Genomic DNA, 18,022 nt, shown 5'->3' on the forward strand with positions numbered 1-18,022 from the left:
ATCCTTCCTCTCTAAACTAGAATCTCAAACCACAGGGGCTCCCAGGTCTGGGACAGATCATATCATTTCTCCAGGAAGGAACCCCTCCAGGACTCTGAAGCCAAACAGAAATGTAAGACCTTGACAGTCAGTGAAGGTGACCACAGCCAGAGCTCTTTCTTCACGGGGGTGTTTTCCTATTGCTACAAGTGTCCATCCTACTAGCTGAAAGCCACAGATCTCGTTTGATAGGCGGCAGGGAATACATTACACAAACCCAGAGAAAAAAATCCACGTGGATAGAAGAGAAGGGAACCAATCAAATATCAAGAATCTAGACCAAACCCTTAGCATCTGGTTCTGATGCGGACAGACGTAGAAACACGGCAGCAACCACAGGAATGACAAGTAATTGCAAAGACAAGAAACAGTGCACCAGAGTTTACTCCCAGTGACGTGAACACTGAACCTCTGAAATAATGACATGGCATGTCGGTTGGCAAATGAAAAGACCATTTTTCAGAAAAGGTGGAAGCAGGGGCTGTTCTGGGGGCTGGAGAAACACTACTGAACCTGAAGACTGGGCTCAATCAATCAGGCACTACCTGGGCCAGGAGCCGACTGCTCAGAGCCATGGTAAATTGAAACGCACATGAAAACAGAATAGCCATTGCAATAGAAGGCTCCTAGATCTGAACACTGTCACTGAATGGGTACCACTGAGCAACTTAAACTCCCAGAGGTAGGAAAATGATAGTAATACCCAGCCTCAGAGGTTATCACAAAACTAGAATAACAGCTGATGTAAAGTGCTCATTACAGACCAGACACAGAGGGAATGGCCGATAACGGGTCACTAAGACTCAATGGGTGGTTACAATACTGCCCAACACAGTGCTGAGCACCTTGCGCGACTATCTTGTCATACTTGATTTGTCTTCTAGATGTTTCTAAAGCTACACATGCTTTTATGTATAAATATGAGCATAGGAAAACTCCTAGGATATACACTAAAAGGCTAGGAATATGACTTTTCTTCTTGCTTACCTTTTTCCAAAATTTTCTACAAACATTGCTTAATGAGGTATAGTACTATTTTATGCTGAAATACATTAAAATGTAACAAAAATCAAAATATTACTCACAAGAAAGAATTCCCTGCATGAGCCTTTTCTCTTAAAGGCAAGAGCTAAGAAAGCTGTGCTTTCCTTTTTAATAAGAATCAGCCGATTTATCCCTACCTTCACTTTGCCACCAGGAAGGGCAGAGTCAGAATTTTAGTTCAGTCACTGGATTAGCTTATTCTTTTCATGTTTCCATTTTAATTTCCCCAGTCTTTACTTTCTATTCTAATTTTTATTTCTTAACCTGATTTTGTAGTTCTTATTTTTATATTTTACTACTTTTCCCAGTTTTTATCATAAATTTGAAAACCGAGGCCAGGTAGACACACACATACATACAAACTGCCCACTTAAAAGGACTGCCCACTTAAAAGGACTGCCAATGACTGTGCCACGCACTTCACATTTTGTCCCTGCATTTCAGAGTTCTTGGGTTAAGACATCAAATAACAGAATTACAACTTTAAACTCTACTTGAGGGTTTTTTTTAAATGCAAAACTGCAATATCTCCCTGTAATAACATACCACAATTTTAAAAGTTCTAGAAGTCTCATAAGAAAGTCAGTTTTATTATTCAATTCTCAAAATTACATGTATTTCTTTAATTATAAAAAGTTTCCATCCCCAACTCACCTTTTTTTTTTTTAATTTATTGATTTAGAGAGAGAGGGAGAGAGGGAGAGAGGAAGGGAGAGAGATAAATAGAGAGAGACACACTGATTTGTTGTTCCACTTATTTATGCATTCATTGGTTGCTTCTTATATGCGCCCTGACAGGAGATCAAACCCGCAACCTGGCGTATTGGGACAACGCTCTAAACAACTGAAGTACCCGGCCAGGCCCCCAACTCACCCTTCTTCACCCACCCTCCAAACTGGTATTGTCCAAGCAGAAGCAAGTCCAGTGAAGCCCACCCTATACCCAAAAGCAGGACAGGAGATCCCCGGAAGACAATCTGATGCTGGTGTCATCAGCCACACCGCAGAGCTCTCATGCAGGAGAGAAAGAAAAAGACAGCTAACATGACAAACAGGAAGGCAACTGGAATGGGCAGCCTGAAAAAAGACTTTTATAATTTATACCAATGTACAAATATGGTAGGTAGGTGCACACCAACTGGGAGAACAGACCAAACTAATTTTAGTTCAGTCTGTCTCCCTAGGTCAGGTCCTCCTAATCAGGAATCATTGGGAAGCCCAAACAGCTTCACAGTTCCTGCTTCCCGACTGCTGTCATATTTGCCATCTTTGTCATCACAGGCAAATGCCAGCAGAGGCCTTTTGGGGTGCCAAGCCACAGTGAAGGTCGGGGACTCACACTGCACCTCCCATAGCTTGTCTCCTATAAAAATCAATATAGAGAAACCAATCAATACATTAATAAGAGACCACACTCATTAAGTACTTAGCTCTATTAACTCATTTAGCCCACTTAATAGTCCCCTGAGACAGATACAATCATTACCCCACTTTACAGAGAACACTGTGGCACAGAGAGGTCACAAGCCATTTGGTGGCAGAGCAGGATCTGAACACAGACCGGTTAATTTAAGAGCCTATGCTCTGTCCCCCTGTTCTACGCTCCCTGGGAAAACTTAACAGCAGCTGATGTTTGTTGAGCACCCTTATAAATCACATGGACTAAACTTTCTTTCCATAAAGTATGAGAACCCAGCAAGACAGGTAATGATTTTAAACACCATTTTATAAAGAAACGGGTGACTTAACAGGTAAGTCGCACAGAGTCACGGGTAAGTCACACAGAGTCAACACATGAAGTCAATCTGTTTCCAAATCGCAGATCTATCTATTAAATCTCAATGCCTTCTAATAACAGTAACACAAGCTCTTTTTCCCAAGATTTCATTCCTCCTACTTACTGAAATTAAACATGATTTTCTAAAGCTGTTATTCTTTTAATCCTGCTTAACTTCTTTCAACTTTAGGATTAAGATTAATGTAGTAAAACAGAATGTGGTGCCAATTAAAATTATAGAATACACTCAAATTATATACTTCAAACTAGCCAACTATATGGTATGTGAATTATATTTCAATAAAGCTGTTTCGTGTGTGTGTGTGTGTGTACGTGTTGTGTGTGTGCAGGAAAAGAGAGAAAGGGAGGGAGGGAAGGAAAGAGAAAGAGAGAGAAATTCTACTTCTGGGACAGCTAACCACTCTTTATGATGCTAGGATCTGGCAGCCCACATCTCTATGTCTGAGCAAAATTCTGAGTTACAGAGACACAGAGAATGGTTTCAAAGCATGCTGCTCCTCCTTCGTTTCTCTTTAGGCCTTAAACTCCACATCATTTGATATGGGATTGATAAAGAAATGTACATAGTTCAAGAGAACCAGGGTAGACATGAAGAGGCCTAAAATGTTTCCCAAACAACCATGTGGCTTCATAAACTTTAACATCTTCTTAGTTTATTGGAAAGTTTAATCTTTGAATGTTAAGTGCTGACTGTGACAATGACATTACTATTCCAGACCATCAAAGTTCCAACAGACTTACGCAATGTGTATGGGTGTGTCTGAAAAGCTGAAAATTAAGTGGGCTGTATTAAAATGAGGTTCTATGGCATATGCTATCAGGAATAAAATTTAAATTCCTACTTTGCTTTACATTTAACCATTAAAAATATGTAGGATACAAAATTATACCTAATATATGTTTTCAACACCAGAAAAAATTATATGTATGTAGGAGGAAAAGACGGGCCGAAAAAAACATGCTAAAATGTTAGTAATGATTATCTCTAAATTATGGACCTCTATGTGCCTGTTAATTTCTCCTTTATATTTGTTAGCATTTTCTGAATATTCTATAACGAGCATGTATTACTCTTACTTTACAAACTACTACGTGAAGACATGCTTTACTGCATAAAATTCAAACAGGTCAAGGGTACAGAGCAGCACTGTACTCCACATCTGTGACAGAAACGTTCTCTACCAGCACTGTCCAACACAGCTCCCACTGCCCATGCGGGCTACCGAGCCCCTGAAAGGTGTCTAGGGTGACTGAGGAACTGAATTACTAATTTTAACTGGTTTCAGTAATAATTCATGATTTAAATCTATTATTTTTCCCTAATTAAATCTCCCCCTAATCTTACAAGTCTGATATATGTTCTTCTGAATGTTTTTCCGCCAATTTCACTTCAGGTAATTTACCTAAAGGGGGCACCTCACATGCACGTTGGCTGCCTGCTTTGCTCATTCATCACTCAGTACTGTGCTCGTGCATCTCCCATTTCGGCACCGAGAGCTAAGTCTTTCTCTTGGCACACTGTAATCTGGATATGTCACAACTTATTCATTAGTCCACCATAATAAAAATGTAGACTGTTTCCCATTTATGTATAAAAATGCTGTAAAGTAATATAATTGTGCTTTACTTGATAATCATCTTGCTTTTAATTTTTAACCTAGGCAATAGAAAATATTTTTGTTTAAAACCCAACATGTTAAAAGTATTGTCTAAATAATACTGTATGTCAACTATAACTAAAAAATAAATTTAAAAAATAATAATCTCCAAAAAAAGATATTTGTTAAACTATTTAGAAAAAGTTAATACAGCCACATTGAATATATTCCTGAAAGAGTACATGTGAATTACATCATATTTTACATATATTCGGTAAGGTAGAAAATGAAAAGAAACTTGCTCAAAGATGGCATGGGAGAAACGTACACATACACACTGCTGCTAAGAGCAAAACTGCAGGGACTTTTCTGTAAGGTGGTTGGTCCTTCACAAAATGTGAACACCTTGGACTCAGCAATGCCACTTCAACAGTTTACCCAAAAGGATGACCACATAAGTAAAATGAATTACATAAAGGACACTCATCACGGCATTATTTATAATGGTGCAAAAATCAGAAGCCACCTAATAGTATATACATGAAACAGTACATAGAATGGAATTCTAATCCCACACAAAGTGGCAGAAAGCTCAGCAGCCACCGCCGCATAAGCAGCTGTCACATTCTGCAGGTGAGGCGGTGGCCCTGGAATAACAGGCGAGTACCCCCACACCACAGGAGCTGATGGCTGGACCTTGCTCCCCACAGTGGCTTTCTTTAAATCATGGAACTGCAAGTTTTTTACTTCTTCTTTGGAGTTTTCTTTGTGATTTGAATTCTTCTACTAAAGTATCATTATTTCCAAAAATAACTCAGCTACAGTAAAAAATAAAGCTGAGAAAATTCTTTTATAAACTGATTACTCTCCTCCCATTTTTCTGTTTGCAAGTTCTGTTTTGTTGTTTTCAAAGCAAATTACATCTATTTTGATAATTCCTAAAATTAAATATATATATTCACATACGGGCAAACGATAAAAAGAAATATATTGCAATGCTAAAAAAAGAGACAGCAGCTAAATGGTGGGACCACAGGACACCCTTTCTTCCTCCTACTTCCTGTATTTTAAATTTTTCATTATAATGAAAGAATTAAAAGTTAATAAAATGGGAATGTTTTCCTCACTCACGTTCCTTCAGACCCGCCCCTGCCTTTCCTAACTCTTCACTCCCTCAGTGCCTGACTCGAACAGTCATAATAAACTTGCCTTAAGGAAACAAATTCATTTATGCTAATACTGATGGAGTAATGCGCAGAAATGAAAACTCATGACAAGAGAAGTTCTGATGGCCAGAAAGACAGAAGATTTTCACTAAGGTAGGGAGGGTGTAGTTACCTGTCTCTACTTCAGCAATGTCAATAAAATGATCTTCCGATGCTGACGCCAGCATTTTCCCATCATGGCTGAAACTGAGGGTCCTCACAGGCCAATCCAGCCTATAATACAGAGCAGACAAAGGAGAAATTAGAATAACCCAGTAATATAGGGATGTAATGTACAGCATAGAAAATTAGTCAATAATATTGTAGTAACTACGGATGGTGTCAGAGGGTACTAGACTTATCGGGGAAATAACTTTGTAAGGTATGTAAATGTCTAACCACTATGCTGTACACCTGAAACTAATATAATATTGAATGTCAGCTGTAATTGAAAATAAATTTTTTTTTTTAAATAACCTAATAAGAAGGCACAATTTCACCCAAAATGAAATAAAATTATCCAATAAGGAAAGTGCTGGCAGAGCTGCTTACCTAGAAAAGCACCGAACACACACTAATTCATCTACATCCCAGAGGCTGACCAAAGCATCTGCACTTCCTGTGGCAAAGTACTTCCCCATGGGGTCAAACTTGATACAGATGCAGTTAGAAGGATGGGCGTTGATGGACTGCACAGGCTTCAGCTCTGGGTAGCTGCGAAACAAGACAGACAGCAATCAAATGCGGGAAGAGGACTGTGGTGCTAAAAAGATAATAGGCGACACCGAAGAAGAAAGCCAAAGACAACAGAACAAATATCAAACACTAATTCAAGAAAGCTTTCCTGAAATGCAGATTGCAAACAACATATTGAAACAGCACACCACAAGCCTAAGAATATGAACCCAGATGTGACACAGTAGTAAAATTACTGGATTTAAAGAAAATGAGATTGTCATTAGACCCTTTTGGCAGTAAAACTTTATGCCAAAAGAAAATATAATAACATATTTAAGATACACAAGCAAGAAAATACAAATCAAGGATTTTTATATCTAGCAAAATTGAATATCAATTATAAAGAGTTCAAACAAGTATAATATAATAAAGCATCTATAAGTCTTCTAAGTATATGTTATAATAACTATAAACTCAGGTAATATTGTTCCCATGAACGGTTCCTGGGAAATCTAAACTAGAGAATGAGCTTTGACGATCAAAATGACTAGAGACTTATCAACATAGTTCTGGTGATGACTATTACATACAGTTTCTTGGAGAAACTATATATGGTTTAAAAAGAAGGTATAATATGGAAGGGCTCTATACTGTGACAATATATAGTATTACTTTTCTTTTTTTTTAATGTACCTTTATTGACTTTAGAGGAAGGAAGGGAGAGGGGGAGAGATAGAAACATCAGTGATGAGAGAGTCATTGATCGGCTGCCTCCTGCATGTCCCCCACTGGGAATCAAGCCCGCAACCCAGGCATGTGCCCCACCAGGAATCGAACCGCCATCTCCTGGATCATAGGTTGATGCTCAACCACTGAACCATGCCTGGCCGGGCTTACTATTTTTTTTTAATGGAGGAAGAATTAGAAAAGTATATGCAAAAAGCAAAATGTACTGTTTTAAGTAATGACACTGGTGGTGGTGGTGGTGGTAGTTATTCTGACGTAACTGTATGTGTAACACGGGATAAAGGTAATAAGTAACCATGGGACGTTCTAATTCTATAATCCCCTGCATCTCTGAGAATCAGAATACTCGGTTTGGAAGGAAAGAGATTTGTAACATAGAAGAGGTTTAGTAAAATTCCTGTAGTCCTGAATTTTAATTGGAAGTCATCAATATGAATTCACAGGTATTTTATCATTAAATATATATTTCCCAGCTCTGTCCACCGGAAAGGCCTAGAAACAATGGCCAACCCAGCAATATGGACATTCCTAGCTCCAGTATTATTTCCCAGTAAAAAAATCCAAGGATTTATAGAGAATTTTCTGATCAAAGTTCTGGAGTAGAAAATATACAAGATGAAGCCGAAACACCTTATCATTCCAAAGAGCAAGAAACTAAAGACTACTAAAATTATGCCCCCAAAAATGACTCAGAAATCAATTTAAAGTGGCTCCCACTGACCAATGATGGGGTAATTTGAACCTCAATAAAGATAATAATTACAAAAGATCAAAACACATCTACAATGCTTAAATACCTGAGTCTTTAATGATTCTTTAAAAGAAAAAAAAAAGCCTACCTAGTCATCTTTGAAGATGAAGGGAACTAATTCATTACCCGATGATAAAGGGAAAGAATCAAGCATTTATCCTGCCTTTCCTAAATGAACTATATTCCTGAGTAACCAAGCAGTAGGTGAAAGGAAATGTCTAATATTCTAACAAATAAATAAGCATTATGAAATCATCAAAATCCAGAGTGGGAGAATCTCTACAGGTTAATAGTCTGGTTTTTCAACAGTTAAGTTATAAGTGAAAGAAAGGGATGAAGGAGGACCATCTAGTTTAACAGACTTAAGAAACTTATCAAACCTTTTTAAATGGGCAAAAACTAGAGTATCTAGGGATGCACACTTGGTAGCTAAAACTATAATTATAAAACTCAATGCCCGGCCGGGCGTGGCTCAGCAGTTAAGCGTCGACCTAGGATCCAGGCCATCAGGGTTCGATTCCCGGTCAGGGCACATGCCCGGGTTGTGGGCTGCAGCCGATCAATGACTCGTCATTGATGTTTCTATCTCTCTCTCTCCCTTTCCTTTCCTCTCTCTGAAATCAATAAAGATATATTTAAAAAAAAAAAAAACAAACACAAACCAACAAAGTGTTCCTGGTATATCACAAATAGTACATAAAACTAAAAAAAAAAAAAAAAAAAGATAGTGTTGATTTTTAAGGGGACTGAGTTATGATTAGGATTTTAAAGCCTATGGACTGACTTCTGGGATGGCCAATAAAGTACTATTCTTCGGCCTGAGTGGGGTTATACAGGTGTAATGCATATAATTGTTCATTAAGCTACATGATTGTTTTACATGGTTCTCTACATCTGTTTTACTTTCTAATAAAAAGGCTTTAAAAGAAAGTTATAGAATCCCCACAGCCTACAGAATAAAATTCAGGTTGCTAAGCCTAGAAATCCAGGCCTTTCGTAATCTGGTCCCAAATTGTATTTCAACTTTATCTTCCCATTTTTGGACTCTCTCTTCAGATACCTTAACTGCCACTACTCTCAGCAACCCTGACCTACCAACTACTCTCTAAATCGGGGGTGGGGGACCTTTTTTCTGCCAAGGGCCATTTGGATATTTATAACATCATTTGTGGGCTATACAAAATTATCAATTTAAAAATTAGCTATGAAAAAAACTCCTAGATTTATTGACTTTTGAGTCCCATCTGCGGCTGCCTTGCAGGGCTAGACCAAATGATTTCGTGGGCCGGACGTTCCCCACCCTTGCTCTAAATAAATCATGGTCATTCACACCTGTTTTCTCAACTGTGCAGTTCCCTTTTTCTGACTCTTAAAATTCTACTCATCTTTCAAGGTCAAACTCAGAAACTGTCTCCTTCAACCCACAACTCAAGTTTCTTTCCTTGGGATTCCACAGGAAACTCCTAGCCTCCTTAAAGTAAAACCTATTTCACTCTGCCTTACATTGCTCATCAAGGAGAATAGAAAGGAAGACCTGAATTTCAATTCCACAATTTCATTCATTTAGAGAGCAAGTATTTACTGAAATCCTTACTATGTTTAACGGGTACTAGATGAGGCACTAGGGAGTCAACAGTAAACAAGTTAAACACAGTCCCTACCCTCATAAAATTTAAGTCTAATGGAGCATATAGACGCGTAAACTTATGCAATTGCAATATAAAATGAGAAATGTTACCAGAAGATATAAAATAAGCCTCTAACCTTGGGGGGAGGAGGGAGTGTGAAGATGACTTCCCTGGAGGGAATACAATATTTAAGCTGAGACTTTAATGGTACAAACTAGCCACAATTCAAGATGCATCCAGTTTCAGTGCTCACTAGCTGACTAGTGACTCTGAATCCCAAATCCTTGCCTATCAAATGGGAAGCACCCCATCAACCCCCCCTAGAATTTCTGTGAGGACCCAGCTCTTTATTACTCTCTCTCCTTTAAGCTCCTTCAGGACAGACTCACATCTAATGCATCTCTGTAACCACCAGAACACCCAGCTGCTAGAGGAAGGACAGTCCCCTCAGCCAGAAGCCCCTCACCTGAGGATGTTGATACAACCATTGCCATTCGTCAGGAAGAACATGTTATTGTCATTGTTCCAGGAGATCTCGTTGACCTCGAACTTGAACTGCTCCTCAGCTTTTGAGCGGTGTGTCTTGGCATCAATGAAGGTCACTACATCATCCTTGTTGCCCACAGCAATGGTCTGCCCGTCAGGGCTCCAGCAGATATTAATGTTCTCCCCTAGAAAACCAAATATAATCAGTAAGATACCCTGTTGGCCCAGAATCCTCCAGAAGTTAATTTTGTTTTCCTAGAAGGAAGGCCAGAGTTACCTCCAGAGTTCATTCATTAAGGTCATAATCAATGGAAGGCAGCTAACACTTGAGGATCAGCAACCATGAGTCAGGCACATTCATCCACAAGTTTCCCCATTTGGTCTTCACAATACTCTATTTGTTAGCAATTCGTTATCCCCATTTTACAGACAAAGAAATGGAAGATAAGAGAGAAGAGCCAAACTGTCAAAGCTTGAAGTAACAGAGCCACCAGGTTTGGCTCCAAAGCCTCATATTCTTACACCAGAATTACCCAAACTCCAGTCATTCACATGCCACTTACACAATTTCTGTCCTATCCATGGAACAGCTATATTTTTCTTTACTGAAGACTTTTCTTAAAATTGACTCAAAAAAAAAAGTTTAATAAATTTAGCTTTAATTTAGCAACTCAATGAACTGGGGTTTTTCCTAAACACTAAAACATATACAAAACTGTGTATATAAACATATATACGGTATGTTCATCCACATAACCCTAAATCACTTATGCATCACCAGTTGTATACTTGGGGAAATCACTACATCATTCCACCTACAGGTACAAGTCCTGTCAGTCAAGTCCAGTGCCCCACACTGAGCACATCAACTAAAAATTTCATCAACTTTACCAATTCTAAGATGCATATTTTTTCATATTTTATTATCTATGACGCATCTTCTTTTTTTTTTTAAACATATCTTTATTGATTTCAGAGAGAGGAAAGGAGGAGGGGAAAGAGGGGATGAGAGAGTCATTGATTGAGGCCGCAACCCAGGCATGTGTCCTGATCGGGAATCGAACCCCGATCTCCTGGATCCTAGGTCGGCACTCAACCGCTGAGCCACACCCGGCCGGGCTCTATTATGCATCTTAAAATGCACTGACTGCATCTCAAAATTTTTAGCGTGCATGGTTATCTGGAAGCCTTATTTCCTCTCCTACTGGCACTTAAAATACTAGTGCATCTTATAATCAATGACAATCCTAATCAATAAAATATGGTAAATTACCTCAAGGTTTACAGGACAATACCTGGTAAATGCACTGCACAACTTCCAGGTCCACCGGGACCATCCAACCTTCAGCCATCCTAGTATATCAGCAGTTTCCCAAATTCTCCACGCCTTTGCACATGCTGTTCCCTCCTAGAGCTGCCCTGCCTTCCCACTGCACCTTGACCACTAAATTCCTATGGATACTCTAAGAGTCTGCTCAAATCCTATGAGGCCCTCCCTGTCTCCCCCAGGCAGGCCTAAGCATTTCCACTCTGGGTATCCACTTTATAGACATCTCCACTATAAAATGAACCATGTCCTATTTTGTTAGGTGATTGTTTTTTATGTACTAACATGTGATGTCCTTGGAGCTCAGGATGTTCCATAACTAGCACCAGGCCAGGAACAGAAAAGATATTTGGAAAACGCTTGTTGAATGAATGTAAGTAGCTTATCTTCCTATTGCCCTCTCTCTGAAGTCACCTTTAGTGTTGACAGTAGCGATGCACTTGGTAGTCCTCACATCCCAGATGCGGATGGTTTTGTCTCCAGATGCAGTGACAAAGAGGTCAGGGTTACTTGGATGCCAACAAAGCTGGTCCACACTATCCCCATGTCCACGATAATTGTTTTCTTTGACCTAAAAGAACAAAATCCGGGTGTCATTCACACATACGTACTGCCTCACATGCAATTCTTTAACTTTATTCAAACCACTGTACCTGTGACCAACAAAAAATTAGAGAACTAGAGAGAGTCCGGTTCTTACAAGCCTCTTTTGCAAAACTCTTGCCAAATCCCCCTTCCCTTCCTCCCCAGTCACCCCCAACCACCCCCAGGCTGGATTCCACATGAACGCCATTACTCTTGCCCACCCTGGCCTGCCGCCTCCTTTCTGGTTTTCCACCCTCACTCTGGCCCCAAGGTTCCCAACTCACCTCATTCCCACAGGAGGGGCGCTATCATAGTCAGAGGGGCCCTCCTCACCACACAGGGACCCCACAACACCCCTAGCTACCCTCACCACACAAATCCTTCCTACCGCTCCCGGCACCCCTGCTCCCCGCAGACCCATCCACCCTCCACCACCTGTCTGCACCCTCTCACCTCCACAGGCCGGCAGCTTCACCGCTTCTGACTCCACACTTCCCACACCCCCCTCCTCGCCCCTCACCCTCCCTAACCCCCCCTCTCCCCACCACACTCCCTCCTCGCCCCTCAGACCCCGCCTCCCACCCCACCCCCTCCTTGCCCCTCACCCCCCTCTCCCACCCCACCTCCCTCCTCAACCCTCACCCCGTCTCTCTCCCCACCGCACCTCCTCCTTGCCCCTCACCCCGTCTCCGACCCCACCCCCCTCCTTGCCCCTCACCCCCCCTCCCACCCCACCTCTCTCCTCACCCCTCACCCCGCCTCTCTCCCTACCACACCCCTTCCTCCCGTCTCTCTCCCCACCGCACCCCCTCCTCGCCCCTCACCTCCCGTCCCCTCCCCACCACACCCCTCCGCTCCCCGTGCCACCCCAGCGCGTGCCCGACGCGCCCACTCCTCCCCGCGCACCCCTCCCCGCTCTGCCCTCCCCGCCCCTCGCCTCACCGCACCGGCTACCCCACAGCCCTTCGCCCTGGCCTGGGCCGGGCCCCGGCAGCTCACCAACCGGTCCTTCTCCAGCAAGAAGACGCTGGCCGTCTTGTCGAAGGACCCCGAGGCCAGACGGCGGCCGTCGCAGCTCCAGGCCACCGAGTGCACCTTGGCGCTGTGCGCCGGGAACTCGCGCGTCTTGCTGTGGCCGCGGAACAGCTCCTGCATGCCAAGCACGTAGCGCGTCGGGCCGCTGCTCACGGAGCACCAGTGGGCCATGGAGCCGGGGCCGCCCTGGCCCAGCGCCGAGGGCCCCATGGCCGCCGCGGGTGCCGCCATGCCGAGCTCCCGCACGCCCGCGCCGCCGCCCCCTCAGTCCCGCCGGCCCCGCCGCCGCCGCCGCCGCCGTCTCAGTCAAGTCGGTCCTGCCGCCGCCGCCGCACGCATGCGCTCAGGAGAGCGGCGTCGCTCCCGCGCAGCCGCACTGGGGCCTCGCCGGAAAAGGACTACAAGTCCCGGCATGCAGCGCGCTCCCGCCTGTGCCTTTTCAAACACGCGTGATCCCGCTTTAAATTCGCAGCAAAGTTAACGATTCTGAGGTTTTTAGGGTTCCTCTTGCCCCCTTACCTACTCCCTGATAGATATATTTGTATCCCTGTTTAATCGAAGACAGAAACCAACGCTACCCTTCCAAAACCCAGCTCCCCAGCAGTCGACTGCCTGGTTTCCTGGGGTTGCAGCTCACCGCTCAGCCCCGCCGTTGGAGCAGGAGGCCCCGGGCTTCTTGCTGGACAAGGGCCCGCTGGTGAGCGCGGCCAGCCAAGGGCTGGGGGTTTGGGGGAGGGGTGCTGAGGAGGGGTCTGGAGATTTTGTTAAATAAACAAGTTGTTTTTAAAAGAGACTATATACACATGATTATAGATGCAAAAAATACAAAAGATACAGAGTGAAGAAGTAAATTCCTTATTCCCCACCCTTCACTCCCCTGCCTTTACCCGCAGGGGCAGCCGCTTCCAGCTGAAGAACGCAGCGGTGAGCTGGCAACCACGGCCAAGACCCTGGAGAAGGGCCCTGGGCTAGGGGAGGTTTGGGCTGATTCACTAATCTTTTGTGAATTTACAATGATCTCAAAAAGTTTAAAAACAAAACATTTTAAAGATAACACACAGGCTTGGTAATAAATGTAAAAAGTACAAAAAACAGAGTGAAAAGTAAGTTTCCCTCCCTCGCTGGTCCCCAAATTCCCCTTCAGAAAAGTATCGTTAAACTACCTGTGGGCCTCCCAGAAACAGTGTAAGAGTAAATAGGTGTGTGTATATCCTTCCCTCCGAAAAAAATGGTACCATTCTTTACATATCTTGCTTTCTATCATAAACACAAGTAAGAAATAATTTCTTATCAGTATATGCAGATATCACATTCTTAATGGATGCAGTATTTAATGATATGGATTTACATCCATATCATTCATACATCCATATTCAACTGATTATTCAACCGATCCCCTTGACGGGCATTTAGTGTCCATGAATTTGCCTGTAGACAATGCTGCAGTGAATATCCCTAACTTCATTGTGCATATATGCACGTTTTTAGTTGAATAAGTATTGCCAAAATACCTGTGAAGAGGTTCTAACAATCTACATTTCCCCCAGCAGCATAAGGTCCTAAATGAGTCCACACATAAGTTTCCAAAAGGGGCCTTAGAAAATCAGCCCCTTTCTTTCCCCAATTCCCTTTCCTACCCCACTGCAACCAGAAATTCTTGGAGGCGTCAAACCTTTTTAGACTCCAAAGAATACCAATGAAGTCACTAAAATCTTGGAGTAGGAGACTAGTTGGTGTCCCTCCTTAATTTTCATTTTCAGGAATCTTTTCTGTCTGCTAGCATGTTTTTTCCCTATATACACGGAGGATGTCTATCTCCCAGTCCCAAATAAGGAAACTGAAGAACAGAGAGGTAAAATGTCCAGCTCCCGGTCACATGGCTGGTATATGACAGAGCAAAGACCAGAATTCAGATGTAACTGAGACTCCCAAATCTACCTTCTCATTCTTAGTATCTGAAACATCCATTTTATAAAGATGACTTTTTTGTATTTCTGTATTAATTTTGTATTATTATATGTCATGTGTGGTTTTTATTTTATTTCCCTTGTGTTCTTTTTCTATATTCTGTAAACAGAAATGTTAAAACCCACCATACTTTTCACGGTGACCAGTACAGTATAAACAGTAAAGAAAGGCTCATAGTAACAGTCACAGCAGTTTTGCTGTGGTTTATTTCAAAGCTTTAGTTGCTGGATTTTTTGCTCCCTCAGACCTAGTATTAGCTGCCTTACCCAACAGCTGAAACCACCAGTTTCAATAAAAATCAGAACAGCGGTTGCCTTTGGGGGGAGGGGTTAGGATTGACTAATGGGGCATGAGAGAATTTTCTGGGGTGATAGAAATCTTCTATGTCTCTTTTGGGGTGTCAATTTATACTAGGGTATACATTTGTCAAAAATCATTGAATTATACCCTTAAGATCTATACATTTCACTGAATGTAAATTTTTAATTCAATTTTTTAAAAATTAGCATCTTAAGCTAATGACTGTCCTGTTCAGGGAACAAAGGCACCACTTCTTAGTGTTTAGCAGGTAAGAGACAGAAATCATTTTTGAGGCCATGCAACAGGGAAAACTGGTTTTTCTGCCTGCCCTAAGAGTACAAAGCCACACTGATGCGAGAGAGGTCAAAGACAGAGAAAATTCGAAGCAGTGTGTAGTAGCTTCAAGCTTGACACCAGCTTTCCCACATCTAGGTTTATGCAGAGGAAGGAGGCAATGAAATGCTGATTGAAATTTGGAGGCACCAAGTCCTGCCTGGCATTGTGAGAGTAGCACCCCCTTTTAGGTCCCTGTGAAAAGCAGTAAAGAGGACAGCATGCTACATTTGGAGGCCCCTCAGGTCCCTGGAGGCTTCCCAGTGCTCCAGAGTTTCTGCACAGCCCAGGCAGGTCAAGGAAAAGACCACGCGGACCGATGCATCCGAAGGCTCACCATGCTCCGAGTACTTTTCTAAGTGCTTTCTGTGTATCATCGCAGTAATTCCTCTCAGAAATCCTTGTAAGTAGGTAACAATTATTATTCTCTTTTTCTTTATCAAGAAATCAAGGCCAGGATGGCTAAGAAATTTGATCAAGGATGGATAGCTAATAAGTGGTGGGACTAGGCAGTGTCTATGTAGAGCTCTTATCCTCTGACTTTTGTCTTTTTCAAAACTGTTTTTGCTCTTCTGAATCATATTAGAATCAGCTTGTTATTCTACAAAAAAAAAAAAAAAGGCTGCTGGGATTACGATTGCATCAACCCTATAAATCAATTTGAAGAGAATTAACATCATAACGAAATTGAGTCTTTGAAGCCATGAATATGTTATAATTCTCCACTTACTTAGGCATTCATTTTTATCATGATGTACATCTTTTGTTTGCATAATGATTTGTGGAATAAAGAGCTAGAACTAAGTTTATGCAACAGTTCGCAGTTAGTATTTTGGTGACTGGAGTTTCAGCCGTGTTGTTGGGGGACCAGTGTCCTCTATTAAAGCTGTGGAAACTGATGCTCGTGCATGTGGAAATGGCGCAAAGTAAGGTCTACCTGTATCTTATGTAAATCTTTGAATTCTTGATCAGGTAAATCAGACATGTGTTTTCTCAGAAAAACACCCTTCAATTTTATTCTACATTTAAGATAGAAAGATATACTAACTCCTCTGTGTATTTAGAGCCATCTTCCAAAACCCAGGAATCTTTTTCCGACACCTCCAAGAAGACAATTGCTGGAGCTGAGTCTCTTTGGCTGGAATCTGGACAAAGTAAACAAAACGGGGAAAAAGAAACAATCTTGCTTAGAAATGTCATAATCATCCCCAAGCCTCTTTCCTTCTAATCCCCACACTGTGGCGAAGGGTCTTGCAGAAAAGGGTTCGTTAAATTAAAAGTCCACATAATCTCATATTGGACTCATTCAAAGTCCTCTGTAGTCACGTAACGGATCTACGGCAACTGTACCAACAGCTCCTACGGAGTCTCTGCGCCAGGGAACTACCAACTGAAATGGCAAGCCTCTCAGTAAGTGATTGACTTTTGGCCAATTTGTCTTCAGTATTTCTAGGGCACCGCGTTTACCCGTCTCCTCCTGTCCCTCCCTCCAGTCATCGCCTCCATCCCTTTCAGAGCTCGCAGCCGGGGCCCATGGGGTTGCCCCAGCCTTGGTTCTGCCCCTGGATTTGCCCCAACCTTGGTCCCACCTCTCTGCTTTGCATTCTCAGACTTGGCCTCTTGAGAAGGGCTATGGCACCGGCTTTCACCAGAGCGGGTGAAAATAGCAGGAAAGTCAGCCCGTTACAGCCAAACCCCCTAACCGCTGTCTCTTTAGGTCTTCCTTAATTTCTCTCTCAGAGATATCTTGCAATTTTCCATGTACAGGTCTTAGATATATTTTGTTAAATTTATCCCTTAGTATTTCACATTAATGATGCTATTGTAAATGATCTTTTTAATTTTCAATTTCTAGGTTGTGCGATGACCACTACTAATTCCATAACATCTTCATCACCCCAAAAGAAACCCTTATACCTGTTAGTAGTCACTCCCCATACCCACCCCAGCCCCTGGCAACCACGAATCCACTTCTATCTTTATGGATCTGCCTATGAAATTAATTTTTATATGTTGACCTTATATCACGAGCACTTGCTAAAGCCTCTTACATCTAGAGGTTTTCTGTATTCCTCTGGATTTTCTAACATATATGTTCATGTTATCTGAGAGACTGAACATACAAATAGACAATGGCTCTGACACACACACACACACTGCAGCAGCCAGTCTAAGAAGCCAGCACAACCTCTGAGGCAATCAACCCAAATGGCCAGAACTTGATCAGTGACTGCTAGCTAGCTTCCCTATTTTTTTTTTATCCTGCTTCTAACTCAGGACCATCCAGGAAAAGATGAACATGCTTCCCAGACCATCACATAAGATACCCACTTCTAGTTAACACTCCTTTAGCTTCCCTGTGCCACTAGCCTCCAATCAGAGCATGACTGGAGCTTTCCTTTTTTTTTTCATTATAAAGCTTTCCCAAACCCCTGCCTGACTTTGATTCTCTATCAAATGCAAGTGCTAGTGGCCGCCTGCTATAGAAAACGCTGAGTAA

At 42.2% G+C, this 18,022-nt stretch overlaps 1 protein-coding gene across 1 annotated transcript; it reads right to left on the minus strand.

Annotated features, from left to right (window-relative positions):
• Nucleotides 1-1,634: 1,634 nt before the first annotated feature.
• Nucleotides 1,635-13,152, minus strand: THOC3 (THO complex subunit 3). Its single transcript, XM_087816983.1, has 6 exons — nt 12,886-13,152; nt 11,716-11,872; nt 9,955-10,159; nt 6,237-6,398; nt 5,818-5,918; nt 1,635-2,446 (listed from the first exon to the last, which is right to left on the minus strand). The coding sequence occupies exons 1-6, from the start codon at nt 13,150-13,152 to the stop codon at nt 2,283-2,285; spliced, it is 1,056 nt and encodes a 351-aa protein (XP_087673109.1). The 3' UTR covers nt 1,635-2,282.
• Between the last annotated feature and the right edge of the window lie 4,870 nt (nt 13,153-18,022).

The sequence above is a fragment of the Miniopterus natalensis genome, chromosome 4 (genome assembly GCF_054644295.1).
Source record: "Miniopterus natalensis isolate mMinNat1 chromosome 4, mMinNat1.hap1, whole genome shotgun sequence".
Taxonomy (NCBI): domain Eukaryota; kingdom Metazoa; phylum Chordata; class Mammalia; order Chiroptera; family Miniopteridae; genus Miniopterus; species Miniopterus natalensis.

Excerpts from the sequence above, each read along its gene's own strand:
- THOC3 (XM_087816983.1), bottom strand. The coding sequence starts at position 13,152 with ATGGCGGCACCCGCGGCGGCCATGGGGCCCTCGGCGCTGGGCCAGGGC. Across the intron at positions 10,160-11,715 it reads CGCTACTGTCAACACTAAAG|GGGAGAACATTAATATCTGC; the intron begins GTGACTTCAGAG and ends TTGGTTTTCTAG. Across the intron at positions 2,447-5,817 it reads CATTGCTGAAGTAGAGACAG|GAGACAAGCTATGGGAGGTG; the intron begins GTAACTACACCC and ends TGATTTTTATAG.